This window comes from Diprion similis, chromosome 6, assembly GCF_021155765.1.
Source record: "Diprion similis isolate iyDipSimi1 chromosome 6, iyDipSimi1.1, whole genome shotgun sequence".
Lineage (NCBI taxonomy): Eukaryota > Metazoa > Arthropoda > Insecta > Hymenoptera > Diprionidae > Diprion > Diprion similis.
In genome coordinates, this window is record NC_060110.1 from 2,931,902 (window position 1) to 2,946,451 (window position 14,550).

The following is a 14,550-nucleotide window of genomic DNA, read 5'->3' on the forward strand; positions in this document are numbered from 1 at the left end:
GTCCCCACCGAATATGTCAGAAATCAAGTCGAAACAAGCAAGTGTTAAAAATCCTAAAGTGTGATGTTTCCTACGAATTTATTTTACTCTCTCAGAATATATTTATCATTTTTAAATTAATTTTATAGGAGCAAAACGAGAAACGTGGTATATATATTACAATAATGGAGGAAAGTCAGACTTCAATGAAATCCAATTTTGAATTTCTGCACGAGCAGTTTCAGCACATAAAAAAGTTCCAAAAGGTTGAAGATTGTAGTGATAAAAACGACCTTTCTGTCAATCTGTCTGAGGAAATGAAAAATGCAATTGAGCCTTTAATTGAGATGATTAATAGTATGATGATTCCGGACAGTCCCATGAGCTTACGACTGTTGGCAATGAAGACAACTCTCTCTTATGAACAATCAAAAATACTTATGAATCTGAATGAAGAAAAAGCTGCCGAAAAAGTTTTGGACGATGTGTTAGACAGTATAAAAAATGTGATGTTCAAACCAGAAATAATATTCCTGACGTTGAGAATAATAAATCACTATTCATATTTGCTTTCAAAGCAAGAGGAGTTTGAGAAACCCAAACAACTCTTGGAGTTGGCAGAGTCTACTTATAAAAGTTTAAAAAAACAGAATTCTCATATAAAGTTTTACACCAGCGATGATCTCTTTTCGCCTGATACTGCCATACACCCTACTTCGAATTCTAGTAACAAGTTGGAGCGTTTAGTTACAAATAATTTACAGATGCTTGGTTACATTTATAACAAAAAGGGGCTATATGACAAATTTGCTGAATATCATCATGAGGTACTTCGAAGACAACTTGAAATGAATGACGGAGATGTCACATTGTGGGCACTAAAGTCTGCTAGACTTGCCTCATACTTTCTCACCAAAAATAGATTCAAGTACATTTGCTTTCACATCTCTCTTATTACAATTTAGCAGTCGTGAATTAAGAATCGAAAATTTTCAATACAATTTCGAAATTTTGTTTTGCTGATTCTGCTAGCATCATGAAGAAATCAGTATCTACCAAACACATTGCTGGTACTGTACGAGCAATGTAATTTAATTGCTATTCTTAGTACAAATAGGGTTGTTCTATCAAAATACACTTTGCAGTGACATGTTTATAATTCATATAACTGGTTTAGAGACGCAAGACATCATTTAGCTGCCGCAATATACATGCTCTACAAGTATGAAAAGGAACTCAAAGCATTGAAATCATCTAACAGCACGATAATGAAGTAATCAAATTTAACTAAACAATTTTTTATTGGTTACCTAAATACAGTAAAATTATCTATCTTTGTGAGGTATTGCATTTAGTTACCAAGATACAATTTTCATTGCTAAATATAATCTTGCACATAAATTATGAATAATTTTGATAAACATTATAGTACAGTATACTTATAGGTGGGAACAGTTACAGCGCAGATTTGCAGACATTGCCAAATGTTGGGTCAAATATGGTCTATTTTTATTCAGTGTTTCCAAAACGAGTATCGTATCTTCTTTATTGGATACAGAGCCAAATCAAATTTTGGAAAAACCCTGGTCCACCCCTTTCATAACCAGCAACGAATGTAAGCCATCAACATCAAAAGAAACAACAATGAAATATAGCTTTGAGAGCAATAACAAGGAAGTTCCAGTCACCCGAAGTTTCGAAGATATGGTTTATGAAAAATCCCAAGTGACAGTTGCTGTCACAGACTCTATGTCGGAAACTTCACAAAGTTTGCTTGAAAATCTCCCTAAAGAAGAAACAATAACTACAGAAAAGACTGACACCGAAGAATACCGAGGTATTCGATTTTTTAATCACGGTAATAGTTCTGCAGTGAAAAATTGCCTTCATCACTGTCATTCAACTTTGCAGGGCCATTTTTATTGTTTCCATCATTGGATATTGCTGAGTATGAGGAGCAAGTGACAGCTTCTCCTGTACAGACAGCAACGCAAGCTAGAGCACTTTTTTTGTACACACACTCCTGGTTGAAAAGGGCCAAGGTATTTTATACTTTACAAGACCATCCCATGGACTACGTCAGTGTAATACTAGATCTTAGCGAACTCTACAAACACCTCACATTTTACGAAGAAGATATTGAGAGGTAAATATCCCGATATTTAAAAAATTTTCCAAAAATACAATTGGTGATAATTATCGAGTGGAAATTCTGACCCAATTATATTGGTAGTCAGTATGCCATACAAAAACTACGGGCTGATGCTCTAGAATCGCTTAGCGCTGTCCTCAGAGAAATGCGTCCGCAATGCTACATTGCAGTATCGGTCGAGCTCTTACGAGAACTGGCAGAAGTCCATTTAGAAATGATGGGCCTAAATTTGAAACGCATTTATGTTGCTCAAGAGGCTGCACCTGAGGCAAGTGACATGACTGTTCGTAAAATGGAAGCTCTTGCGGATATGCATTCCAAATTGGAGCAGTTCGGAGATAATGTTGGATGTAACATAGATCCTGTAGAATCGGGATTAATGCCTGTCTCTGACATGGCTGGTGATGTTTGTCAGTTTATCAATACGTAATTTAGCAAGCTGTATTTAGTTATTGAAGAAGAATTTATACACAAAAAATATGCACACCATCTATTCCAAAATCGATATTTTATTTGAAACGATTTTTTTTACTGTACAAACGCAAGACATATTCTCATATCTTGCGTGGTTAAATAAGCTCTTTATTTCAGGGAAATCTGGTGAAAGTATTTTGTTTTGTCGAATCGTATTATCGTAAAAATTTAAAACTATTCCTTAAATTAAAATACGCTAATTTACTTTCTTTTTCTAGAAAATTTCACCTTCGAAACACGTTTTGGTTTTGGAATCCCAGGGGTGATTCTTTTATTTTTTTTCGGCTTTTCTTCAATAGCGTGTTTCATAACATCAACTGCTTTCTGTGCACCCTGATCCAGTTGAAATTCGATGCTAGAATCCAAGTATTTCCCAGAGAAACCCTTAGGGAAAAGTGGTTTGGTCAGTAAACTCTTTAGTTGACGTCTTCTAGCTTTGAGTTGCCTTTTTAAATCCGCGCTCTCTTGTACCTCCATTGTGGATTCTCTGGAAGAAAAGGAACGAAATCAAAATGAATTTACTAATCAATTCTACTAGTTGCTTGAGTATAGAATACTACACAAGTAATTCTTTCAGCTGGCCTATTATGCTGAAGTAACCAAATTTGGTACAGTTTATGGCCTTTTCCACTCATCTACCTATAATATTAAAGCTAAGTTAGTTACCGCATAAGTGAAAGACGAGAGGAGTTCTAAAATTTCTTAAATTATAATAAAGTAATAACATACTTATATTTTGCAAACTCAACTCTTTTAAAGTTTCTCCGGAATTGCAAAATAGTGATTTCTTTTTAACGTTTCGTGATGTACACGCGACGAACTTTAAGTTCCTAACGGAAGGTAAAAAGTAGGCTGGACGATAGTGAGTATGATTGGAAAGGACCTCAGCATTTGCCAAACCAGCATTGTAAATTATCTATGACAATAATCTTAGATAGATGTAACTCATCTTTCATCTCAGAAAGATAATGTCAGTCATGTTCATCTTATATTTTCATTTTTGCAATCTGCAGGCATATTTTGTTAACCCAAAAATCATTTTTTCTCAGTGTATTAAGAATCTTCCGTTCTTTCGTTGTTTTTTATCATCTAAATAAAAATGAGGATAATCTCGTCTTTTACAAATAATTGCATAAATTTTTATACATGAATAATTTCATTTTCATCTAGCCAATTAGAGTAGAATACTTTAAAAGGTATGTATCTTTGAGTAACTACTCTGATGTGTGATCATAACTTAAAAATTATTAGACTTTCTAATATACATAAGAAGATAAACATTTGCTCGATAATAACTGAGCTCATAAACTCAACTCACAATTGATCCTCGTCAAGCACAAGGTCCATATCTTCAACTGCTTTATGCAGCCAACCCTTCTGGGCATTATCCCTTCTACACAACAATTCTAATCGGTCTATTTCTCGCGACAAGTTTACCCTTTCTTTCACAGCAATCAGAAGTCGGTCTACAACTGGAAAGGTGGGTATATCTTGAGCTGCAAAAGACAAAGAGATCAAATAATGCGACTACTCTTTTGAACATTACATCAAGCTGTTAGTGGCTATTTATATCAAGGACATTTAAATGCATATAAATGGAAAGTGGTGCTCACTTTTTCCGAGTGTTTTACAGAGTCTAGTGTAATATTGCATTTCTGATGGTTCCATCAACAAAATAGTGATGCCCTCCTTCTGTGCTCTGGCTGTTCTGCCACTTCTGTGTACATAGCCCTAAAGTAGATGCGCAGTTAAAATATAATTTAATAAACAACTATGAAGCGAAATTATGTGTATGACAATCGTTTGTTCGGCTATGATATAAATTGGAAAAAATGCGAATTACTGATACGAATGTGAAAATCACTTGTTAAAGGCAATACACAAAATATGGTACCTCAGATGTTCTTGGAACTTGATAGTGAATCACATGTTCTACATTAGGTATGTCTAAACCTCTGGCAGCGACATCGGTAGCTATTAAAACACCATTTTCATTTGCCTGGAATCTAAAGATACATTGATATTTATCGAACTTTAACAAACAGGCTGTAGAATGCGGTATTCTCATTCCGTGTGTACAATTTGAATATACCTTTCGAGGTTCTTCAACCTTTGCCGTTGCTGCATACTAGCATGTAGCGGTAAAGGATTGCATTCTAAAATCTCCAATAGAGTCGCAAGCCTTCTGACGCAACCAATACTGTTGCAAAACACCAAAGTTCTACCAGCATGTCTTTTCAGTAGATAATAAAGGTAGTAGTCTTTATGATCAATCGTGCATGCTATACGACATTCTGTCAAACTTGCAGCAGTTCCTATAAAATATGACAAGTTGCGTCACAATGTAAGGGGAATATGCAATTAAATTAATTGACCAAGTATTTACCAGATTGCTTAGTGACATCAACAACTTTAGGATTTGAAATGCCTATCATTTCAATAACTTTTTTCAACTTCTGTTCTGGTGTGAATTTTTGTATTTTATTTCGATGCTTATTCTTCTTCTTTGACAAATGCTGCGGAATATCATGAACCATGGTCAGTGTCGCGGAAAAAACGAATGATTGTCGCTTTTTCATCTTTTCACTGTTCATGTTTATTTTCTCCAGAAGACTGTGTAACTCCTGAAAGTGTCCCCTTTCCACCATTCTATCTGTCTCATCAATAGCCAAAAATCTGAAACAAAAAAAAAGAACTGCCATGTTATTGATTCTCATTAGAGAAACTAGAAACAGTTTTTGTTCAATGGAACTCATAACAAAGGAGAAACTTAATTACTTGACATCGTCAACTTGATTAAGGTGCGTGTTGCCTTCTTGAATCAATTCCCACAATCGACCTGGTGTAGCAACAACTATTTCTGGTGATTTGCTCAGAATTCTCTCCTGCTTAACAGCAGCCATGCCTCCCACGACGACGGCAATCTTGAAGCGAAATTTTTGTAAGGTATAAAAGAAGAAAAGTACCTTATACAATTTCTTTACCAACACTTACTCTGATCCCAGTGTATTTTGCAGCCTTGACAAGATGGTTTTTAACTTGAATGGCCAGCTCCCTGGTTGGTGTTAGAATTAAAGCGTACAGGGGCTTCTTTGGAAAGCCGTGTGAGTCATTAATCATAATATTATCAATTGCTCTGACACAACCGATACCTTCCGCGTTTAACATTTCATTCCCAATAATTTCTTCTCTTTCTTCAAAATCTGATTCTTGTTCGTTATCTTCTTCACTTTCTCTTTGAATGAAGTCTTCTTCTAACAAACAAGTTATATTATAAATACATAGTTTAAAATATAAGCGCACCAAAGCCAAGTACTATTTTATTTTTATTTTATTATATTCCCGTATAGTTTATTCTCTGCAATGATTCCATTTATTTTTTTAAATGATCATATTTTTGTGTTAGTTACATTAAAAAAGTTGTGAAAATTGGATGAAAAATCGTTTTTCAATTCATATACATACTGTTGAATAAAGCAAACCTCAATCAAATTGAATAATTGGTTGTTGAGACATAAATTTCTAGCATACATTTTTAGCATACTGCTTGAGCACATTCTATTTAATTAAAAAGACGGTTGAAATAATCATCGCCGTTAACAGTTTTCTACTTGGAGTATGTAGTCTCCAATTTATATTTAAAAATTTCTCTCGTGTTATTCAAACGCAATTGATTCTGAGTAGCCAACAAACCAATGGCATTATTCCTAAATGTGCAGCAATTTTGAAAAATTCAAATGTAATATTCCACGAAATTTCTTGATTCAAGTAAATTCTTCGTCATTTCAAAAGAAGCCATTGAACTTGGATTCACCGCTTTTGTCAATGTGTAGAAACGATTACAAGTCAGGGACTTTGTGATAACAAAAATACATAACTCTGTGGATGAAATTAATCAGAGAGAATTACAAACCAGAATCTGAATCCTCTTCATTTGACGATTCAGCCCTAGAGTGTATATCTTCATCATCTTCATTTTCTGACTCTTTTAATTCACTTGGGTCCTGATCACCTGTTTCAGATGAATTGTTGCTTTCGTTTATTTCATCTACCTCTTTTCTCTGAGCCTCCAGAATACCATTCAAAATTGGTAAACCAAAAGCCAAAGTTTTTCCACTTCCTGTTTCAGCGGCACCTAAAATATCTCTCCTTCCCAAAATTGCTGGAGCCAAAGTCAGAGCCTGGATTGGTGTTGGAGCTTGAAAACCTTGGTCAGCTAAAGCTTTTACCAATATTTCAGGCACACCCAGAGAAGTCCATGAATATACGTTTATATCTGATTTTAGATTGCCCGGATTTACAAGGATTTCATCCTCTGCGTCAACTTTAGGCTCGTTTTTATCCAAATTAGATTCGCTATCAGATCCAATACCAGACTCTTCTTCAATAATATCAGGCTGCTTTACACCACGTTTGTCTCTGAGTGTTTGCTTCTTCTTCTTCGGCTTTACCTTTTCTCTTTTTACAGCTGCTCCAAGTCTTTTCTTCTGAGCTGAATGCTCGTTTTCCTCGTCATCGTCAATCTGGTCATTGAGATCCTGAGCCTTTTTCTTCTTCTTACCCTTGTTTGTTAAACATCATACAATTTGCATGTCATTGATATTGAAGAAAATTGGCAGAGGTATTGGTTATTTTCTACAACGTTATTGACTACACTTCAGAAACCAATCAACTAAAACTACGCTGTAAGCGGATTTACCCTTCGAACACTGCCAAAGTTTGTTTTTATCATCCAGATATGACAAAGTTCACTAATTACTCTACATTTTTGAAATTCCTTTCAATCCCTTTAATATCCTTAACAAGTATAGTCTGTTATCGGTAGTGATTCGACTCTCGAAAGAAGAAGAGTTTGGAAGTGTTGCTCTATTAAATAGCAGAGTTATCTTGATATTTAATATTGATACCACTGTTCGGTGAAAGGTGAAGTATTATAAATATGTATTGAAAATCATTTTAATATGCAGGAGACCATTTACCTTGTCCGATTTGTCATCGGAGCGAGTTGCTTTTCGTTTTTTGGTTCCTTTTTCGAGACTGTAGTCCGTTAATTCTTCAATTCCGATTAGGCCGTCGATACCTTCGGCCAAAAATGCACCCTCCAATTTTAACGGTTTCCACGTGTTAGATTTATCTTTTTTAATCTTCCCCATTGCTTGTTTGTTCTGACTAAACGTAACCTCTATTTACGAGAAAAGAAACGCGCATCGCACGACGAACACGTGCGAAGATTGAAATCGGAACGAGTCAGACGACAAGGAAATAAAACTAACCAATCAAAACTTAACCTAGCTCACTAGAATCCATGTATTCCAAAAAACAGTTTCCCGTTTGATACGCTTGTCGCGTCCGAAAAAAATAACAGATACAAACCTAATAAATAATTTCTTGAAAATACCTAAAATCACTGATGTATTATACATATCAGTCGTAGACTATTTCCTTTCTCAACCCGAAGCGTATTGCACAATTTTTGATTGTCGGCGTACCGGCATCTTTCAAGTCTCGTCAATATTCACAATAACTCCTTTTGCACAAATTAGGTTTGATGAATAACGTGTTATTTGTCGGTCTAAAACGTCAAGATACGAGTAGCCAAGAATAATACACTGAATTGTGAAAACCTCTTGGAAATTCATCGTGAAAAATTGAACGTAATAAAATCCTAACCTCTAATTGTGTCTTTTTAACTTTAACCCAACTACCTCCAGAGATCAAAATTGCACTAGGATTTTCCTAGAATTTGAGTTTCCCTAAATAGCTTTCTACTTCTTTAGTCATGGAAATCTAATTTCATATTATGAGATAGTCGATAGTCTAAAAGATTTTAGTTCGATCAAAGGAGTTGTTTGAAATCCGTTTCAAATCTCGGTAGGATTGTGTCAAACGTCTTCAAATCTATGGGAATTTAAAGTAGACATCCAAGCATATGCCTGGAAATTTTCTACAAAGCAGAGCAATTCAATATCATAAAGGTCCAATTGCATTTTACTTTAATTGATTTTGAGATTGCAGACTTGACAGAAAAAAATTCTGTGGATTTAGCTAACACTCCCGTGATTGCTTTTACCATTTTTCGTTACAGAAGTAGCCAATATGTTTAAGACTGACACTGTAACCGAAAGTGAAAAACAAGAGGATAGTGACGATAAGATGGGAATTGGTGAACAAAATGTGTCAGTCACACAGCCAACTCCAGGTGTAAGGCGAAAACCAACTTGTATAATCGTCCTTGGAATGGCTGGTTCGGGAAAAACAACTTTTGTCAAGAAAATAACATCGACTTTGTATAACAGTGGTAAACCATATGTTATCAATCTGGATCCTGCTTGTTCCGAAGTCCCTTACCCAGCCAATATAGGTGAGTTCAGTTTCTAGTTGCGTCGAGTTTGATGTAATTGATGTAATTCTGAAATTTATTATAGATTTTATGAACATCCTGAGTTTCATACCATGTCTGGAAATGATGAGTTAAACTTTCAATGATTATAAAACCCTGTAAAAACTGTAAAACCTGAAAATCCTAATATCATGACAAGAAATTCAATTTTTCTTGCAAAATTTAGGCCTTTTTTAATCCAGTTAATAAAAAAATTGACAATTTTCAAGAGAAAAATAATCAAAGCAAAGAGGATAAATTATCAAAGAATAATCTATCCTAATTTGACACAAATCAGTTGAGTTGTTTCTGCAATATCTCAACAAAAATAGTTCATCCTATTGTGAATAATAATACTTCCTATTGTCCGATTCTAATGAACAAAACGTTGATGAAACTCAATCTGCATACATTTGAATAGAGTAAACCCCAATCGAATTGAAGAATTGGTTGTTGAGATATGAATTCCCAAAATTTTATCCGTCTACTACTACATGCATCACCTCAATAAACTTTTTGTTGAAGATAAATGCAACAAGTCAAGATAATAATAATAATAATAATCACTACCAACACCCGCCGTACGTGATAGATTACGTTCTTATGAACCGTTAGGATTGTATGGAGCGAAGAAGAGGATGGATTGGTAACCATCATTATGGGTCTGCAGTTGTCTTACGATGTTTAATAATTGATCGATATTTCAACCATTTTTTCAGACATCAGAGACACGGTCAACTACAAGGAGGTCATGAAGCAGTATGGATTGGGCCCAAACGGTGGTATTGTTACAGCACTGAATTTATTCTCAACAAAATTTGACCAGGTGATAAAACTGGTTGAAAAAGCAGGAGAGGAACACGAATTTGTTATTTTGGATACTCCTGGTCAAATAGAGGTTTTCACTTGGTCAGCCAGCGGCACGATCATAACCGAGGCATTGGCTTCCGAATTTCCAACCGTCGTTGTCTACGTTATGGATACTGTGAGGAGCGTCAGCCCAGTTACCTTTATGTCAAATATGCTATACGCATGTTCTATACTTTACAAGACCAGACTTCCATTCGTTATAGCAATGAATAAGGTAAATTGAGAAAAATGAAAGTAATTCAAGTACACATTTCGCAGCTTCAACACCAGATTAGTAGATTTCATTTGTGATTCTATGGTTACAGATAGATGTCGTTGAGCACAGCTATGCAGTGGATTGGATGCAAGATTTTGAATCATTCCAAGAAGCCTTGGAATCAGAGACTAGCTACATAAGTAACTTGACACGCAGTTTGGCATTAGCGCTTGATGAATTCTATTGCCACTTGCGCAGTTGTGGTGTCTCGGCACTGACTGGAGATGGAATTCCCCGCTTCTTCAAGCTGATCGAAGAAGCCGCTAAAGAATACGAAACGTAATTTTGTACTGACTTGTGTTTAAAAATTGACAAGAACCCACGAGTTTTGACAAGAAAATGAGAAAATTTTCGACTGTTCACACTTTGCATTAAAACTCAGCTATAATGTAATATTTCACTAATTTGATTCTCCTGAATAATTCGTGAAATGTGCCCTGCATCATTATTCGAGCCGATGTTTGAATTGATTGATTTAAAACATATTCTGAACTCAAAACTAACATTACCCTACTTTATATTTCAACCAGATACCAGTAAACTTCTGATTACAAACATCGTTAAAAATTTTTAGAACTATTTATTAGATTGAAATTAGTAAGGTTAACGTAATGAATATGTAAAAAAAAGAATTCAACCATTAATGTTACTAACCACAGCATCATGAATATTTCTTTTATTCTGTACTTTCTAAAGTATTTAATCAATATTCCAGAGACTACAAAAAAGATTGGGAAAGAATCCGAGTGGAGAATGCAAAAGCACAGGAAGAAGCGAGGAAATTGCAATTGAGAAAGGCAGCTCAGGAAGGCTCAGGCGATGTTGTTTCAATGGTCAGTACAGTTAGTGTTGGACGTGAGATAGCAGATATCTATTTGAAACACCCAGCCAACGAGTCTAGCGATGATGACGAAGGCGAAGAGAATTCTGGAGATCCAGGAGAAGATGAGGATGAAAAAAAAGAAGCAGAATCGTTCAAAAGTTTTCTAGCAAAACAAAAAGCCGAACAGGACAGAAGAGCAAGGACCCAAAAAAGTGAACCGAGTACCAGCAAAGGAGGCTGACATATTTGTCATCATACAATACACTATTCGAGAATAACGTTTGTTGATGAAAAAATTTATTGATACTAAATTTTTAAGGCCCTTGTACCACGCAAATCTTTGTACAAAAAATATACTTTAATACCTATCAATTAGTTCAATGGAAATCCATTCGAAAACACCTGAAGCAACTTTAACAATAACAGTAATAATTTTAAGCAAGTATATGTGACTATGCTGTAGTCATAAACAGCCTGTAAAATGATGCAGTGGTTTGTGTTGAAAATTTGTTTTGACAAAACAGAGTGCGCTGAAATAAGCATCGAGATTGTAGGAAACAATAACTGAGATGTGTTCAATTTCAGAATCTGAAAAACGTGAGGGAAGCTCTTCACTCAACATGTCGTTGCAGCGAATGAAACACATAGTAATGACGTGTAAAGACAATTTATTATTTGCAAAACATATTTTTATTTACATTAATGGATTTGTTGGTTTATATTAATCGCCATCATCTTGCTCCGGCTCATCAAAGTCCTTCATTTTGACGTCAGCTTCCTCACCGTATTGGATGATATTATCAATAGTCAGCCTTATGTCAGCAATATTTTCTTCGTCCTTGATATTAAGTGGATAAAATCGAACTAGGCTGTAGTCCTCGATTAATCTACCAAGAGCTTCAGTGAGATTTCTGTACTTTTGATTCCAGTGACCCTTCTCCATGTCTGCCAACAAGCTATGTGGATCTGGTTCTAGATATCTGTCCAACTGTTTCCTTGCTCCTTTTGAGAGCAAGTCCATTTTAGTGAGAATGTTGACGTGCGGAAGTTCTAAATTAATCATCACGCTAAGGGCTGCCATTGTGCCGGACAAAAACTTTGAACCATCTACCATGAATTGACTGTCCAATAAGAACACACCGCAAATTCGGAAATTTATATTCTGCAGCATGTCAACAAGCTGACGTATCACCGTCATGTGTGTGTAAAGTTCTATTTGACCAGGGCAATCGAAAATTATGTAGTCCTCATCCACGTCACCCAATTGTTCCTCCAGCCACTTTGAATTCTCGAGTAAGTATCTAATAAATTGATGTTTCAGGTTACAAACGTAAAGTGAAAAGTTGAATAAGAAGAATAATCTAACAGACAACTCACTCCATACAGAATACAAGGCCACCATTAGGACCGAACTTCAACTCCTGATCCTCCATGGCATCATCCAAGTGAATCAGTTCTCGTATATCTACCAAAGGCTCATAGTCGAAGTACTCAGCTGCTGGGTCCAAATTCACCACTTCTATAATCTTCTTTTCATCGTTTGCATGTTGTACCATTGTGGAACAATATGTAGACTGTGAAACATAATTTGCAGAACCATCAATTTACATCAGTTAGTGACTAAATTCATACTTGGTAACTTGTTTGTTTCTGGTGACTGTATCGGATCTCTGGCTAATCCATTCAACAAATATAATTTTTACTGCTTAAGGAGGTTGGTGTGTTGAAATTCAAAAATTTTAATTTTATTGCAAGAAAGTTGAGTATTTGAAATTTAACAAATTATTATATATTCAGCGAATGTTCTGTAACCATATAAACAGTAAAGTATTCATCGAATCACCCATCTTTTTAACATTGTTGCAAATGCTGAAGTTCCAAACTCTTTAGAAAGCTTCTAAAAACCTCATATTATCTATAATTTCCAGTGTGTCGATTGACATATAGATATCCCTTAATATCAGGAAAATCTGATTTTCATTTTTGTCAGAACAAATTACGAAAACTGTCCTGAGCTGACACTAACTTTGAGGTTAGATAATGCCAAAGTTAGTGAAACAAGTTTGAACCTTCATCAGCTTGGGTCATAAATTGAATTTTTGTTAGAATAAAGATCAAACTTTGTTGAATCCGTCTAAACTGTGCATTTGGTTGAAGATATCTCCACTCTTGATCTTGACTTGATCTCAGCTTGGCCACTTAATTTGAGCGTGTCTGGAATAATTTTCAGACACTCCGATTTTTTGCAAAAATAAAACTTGGAACAATTGATCATTTGACAAGTCATGACTGTCCGGATTGTCTCTTGAAGGTTCATTCTATACTGCTAATGCACACTTCGTACATATTTACCTTTCCGCAACCAGCGGGCCCCATAACCAGTTGGGCATATCTCATATTGGCGTACTATTATTAATACGTTGTTGATCAGAAGATAGGATTACAGGGATGATTCTTGGCGTCCTCCAGCCGACTTGAAATTTCTTTAGTAACCGGTTTTTTATGTTAGAACGTGTTGCGTCTTCTTTTATAGAGCTCAACTATCGCACTTTGAACTGATGTGAATTGTGACACCCACGTGCCAATTCGTTTTGTTTTGTAGGGACTCCGGCACGCTTACGAAAACCTTAGAGGATATAGTATAGATAGTATGTACGTGAAGGGAGCCTTCTGGCAGTTCGAGCGTGAAAACAGAGAGAGAAAATGTGACTTCGGAACTTCTCTGTGTCTAAGCCAGGAGCGTGGCGTGATGAGTTTGGTGCCCGCGTCAAATATAGGCACTTGATTAAAATTTTCTGAGATATTTTGGATTTTTGGCTCCGAAAATCACGGAAGAACGAAGGCTAACCCCTTTGGAATTTTGGCAGAGATTTCGACAGGGTTATAAAGTGCTGCAATTAATTCTTTAAGGTACTATTCCGACGTAATTTTGGGAGGGAAATCGATTAAGCGCAGTCCCAATACGCTGCAAGCAACGGATCAAAAGTTGCAGCCAAAAAACTGCAGATTTTCATCGTCATTTCTCTGCTGTTGGTCGCAAGCTTTTTTTAATGTGTTTTTTGAGTTCCTGGGGTCCCAATTAGCCTAGGAACGGTCATACGAATCAATTCGGAGACCGGAAATTTTCGGCTCCAAAAATCGCAAAAAAAGTAAGGCTAACCCCTTTGGATTTTTTGCAAAAATTTCGACGACTTTGAAAAGTGCTGTAATTAATTATTTAGGACAGTATTCCGACGTAATTTTGCGAGAGAAATCGATTGAGCGTAGTCCCAATACGCTGCGAGCAACGGATCAAAAGTTACAGCCAAAAAACTGCAGATTTTCGTCGTCATTTCTCTGCTGTTGGTTGCAAGCTTTTATTAATGTGTTTTTTGAGTTCCTGGGGTCCCAATTAGCCTAGATACGGTCATACAAATCAATTCGGAGACCGGAAATTTTCGGCTCCAAAAATCGCAAAAAAAAAGTAAGGCTAACCCCTTTGGATTTTTTGCGAAAAATTCGACGACTTTGAAAAGTGCTGCAATTAATTCTTTAGGGCACTATTCCGACGTAATTTTGCGAGAGAAATCGATTGAGCGCAGTCCCAATACGCTGCGAGCAACGGATCAAAAGTTACA

At 35.8% G+C, this 14,550-nt stretch overlaps 4 protein-coding genes across 5 annotated transcripts; 2 read left to right on the forward strand and 2 right to left on the reverse strand.

The window, feature by feature from the left end:
• Positions 1-23: 23 nt before the first annotated feature.
• Positions 24-2,671, forward strand: LOC124406466 (KIF-binding protein-like). The gene is made up of 6 exons (XM_046881892.1): positions 24-907; positions 1,012-1,065; positions 1,157-1,252; positions 1,389-1,704; positions 1,845-2,125; positions 2,213-2,671. The coding sequence occupies exons 1-6, from the start codon at positions 165-167 to the stop codon at positions 2,559-2,561; spliced, it is 1,839 nt and encodes a 612-aa protein (XP_046737848.1). The 5' UTR covers positions 24-164; the 3' UTR covers positions 2,562-2,671.
• Positions 2,672-2,720: 49 nt separating this feature from the next.
• LOC124406995 (ATP-dependent RNA helicase DDX24) lies at positions 2,721-7,860 on the reverse strand. 2 transcript variants are annotated; one of them, XM_046882756.1, is made up of 10 exons: positions 7,585-7,860; positions 6,519-7,167; positions 5,600-5,856; positions 5,384-5,529; positions 4,992-5,281; positions 4,698-4,920; positions 4,500-4,611; positions 4,219-4,336; positions 3,924-4,101; positions 2,721-3,092 (listed from the first exon to the last, which is right to left on the reverse strand). In XM_046882756.1, the coding sequence occupies exons 1-10, from the start codon at positions 7,756-7,758 to the stop codon at positions 2,807-2,809; spliced, it is 2,433 nt and encodes an 810-aa protein (XP_046738712.1). In that variant the 5' UTR covers positions 7,759-7,860; the 3' UTR covers positions 2,721-2,806. The 2 variants fall into 2 exon arrangements, with proteins under 2 accessions (XP_046738712.1, XP_046738711.1); XM_046882755.1 differs by having other exon boundaries at positions 5,600-5,859.
• An 82-nt stretch (positions 7,861-7,942) lies between these two features.
• LOC124406467 (GPN-loop GTPase 1) lies at positions 7,943-11,305 on the forward strand (the record flags this gene model as incomplete). Its single annotated transcript, XM_046881893.1, has 5 exons — positions 7,943-7,970; positions 8,691-8,966; positions 9,704-10,068; positions 10,160-10,389; positions 10,826-11,305. Coding segments are annotated over 5 exons (1,248 nt in total), but the record flags the coding sequence as incomplete, so codon positions are not given.
• A 279-nt stretch (positions 11,306-11,584) lies between these two features.
• LOC124406974 (GPN-loop GTPase 3) lies at positions 11,585-13,519 on the reverse strand. The gene is made up of 3 exons (XM_046882722.1): positions 13,286-13,519; positions 12,311-12,507; positions 11,585-12,234 (listed from the first exon to the last, which is right to left on the reverse strand). The coding sequence occupies exons 1-3, from the start codon at positions 13,328-13,330 to the stop codon at positions 11,655-11,657; spliced, it is 822 nt and encodes a 273-aa protein (XP_046738678.1). The 5' UTR covers positions 13,331-13,519; the 3' UTR covers positions 11,585-11,654.
• Between the last annotated feature and the right edge of the window lie 1,031 nt (positions 13,520-14,550).

Excerpts from the sequence above, each read along its gene's own strand:
- LOC124406466 (XM_046881892.1), top strand. The coding sequence starts at position 165 with ATGGAGGAAAGTCAGACTTCAATGAAATCCAATTTTGAATTTCTGCAC. Across the intron at positions 1,066-1,156 it reads GCTGGTACTGTACGAGCAAT|AGACGCAAGACATCATTTAG; the intron begins GTAATTTAATTG and ends TAACTGGTTTAG. Across the intron at positions 2,126-2,212 it reads TACGAAGAAGATATTGAGAG|TCAGTATGCCATACAAAAAC; the intron begins GTAAATATCCCG and ends TTATATTGGTAG.
- LOC124406995 (XM_046882755.1), bottom strand. The coding sequence starts at position 7,758 with ATGGGGAAGATTAAAAAAGATAAATCTAACACGTGGAAACCGTTAAAA. Across the intron at positions 4,921-4,991 it reads TGATGTCACTAAGCAATCTG|GAACTGCTGCAAGTTTGACA; the intron begins GTAAATACTTGG and ends CATATTTTATAG. Across the intron at positions 4,102-4,218 it reads CTGTAAAACACTCGGAAAAA|CTCAAGATATACCCACCTTT; the intron begins GTGAGCACCACT and ends TGTCTTTTGCAG.
- LOC124406974 (XM_046882722.1), bottom strand. The coding sequence starts at position 13,330 with ATGAGATATGCCCAACTGGTTATGGGGCCCGCTGGTTGCGGAAAG. Across the intron at positions 12,508-13,285 it reads GGCCCGCTGGTTGCGGAAAG|TCTACATATTGTTCCACAAT; the intron begins GTAAATATGTAC and ends TATGTTTCACAG. Across the intron at positions 12,235-12,310 it reads GGCCTTGTATTCTGTATGGA|ATACTTACTCGAGAATTCAA; the intron begins GTGAGTTGTCTG and ends TCAATTTATTAG.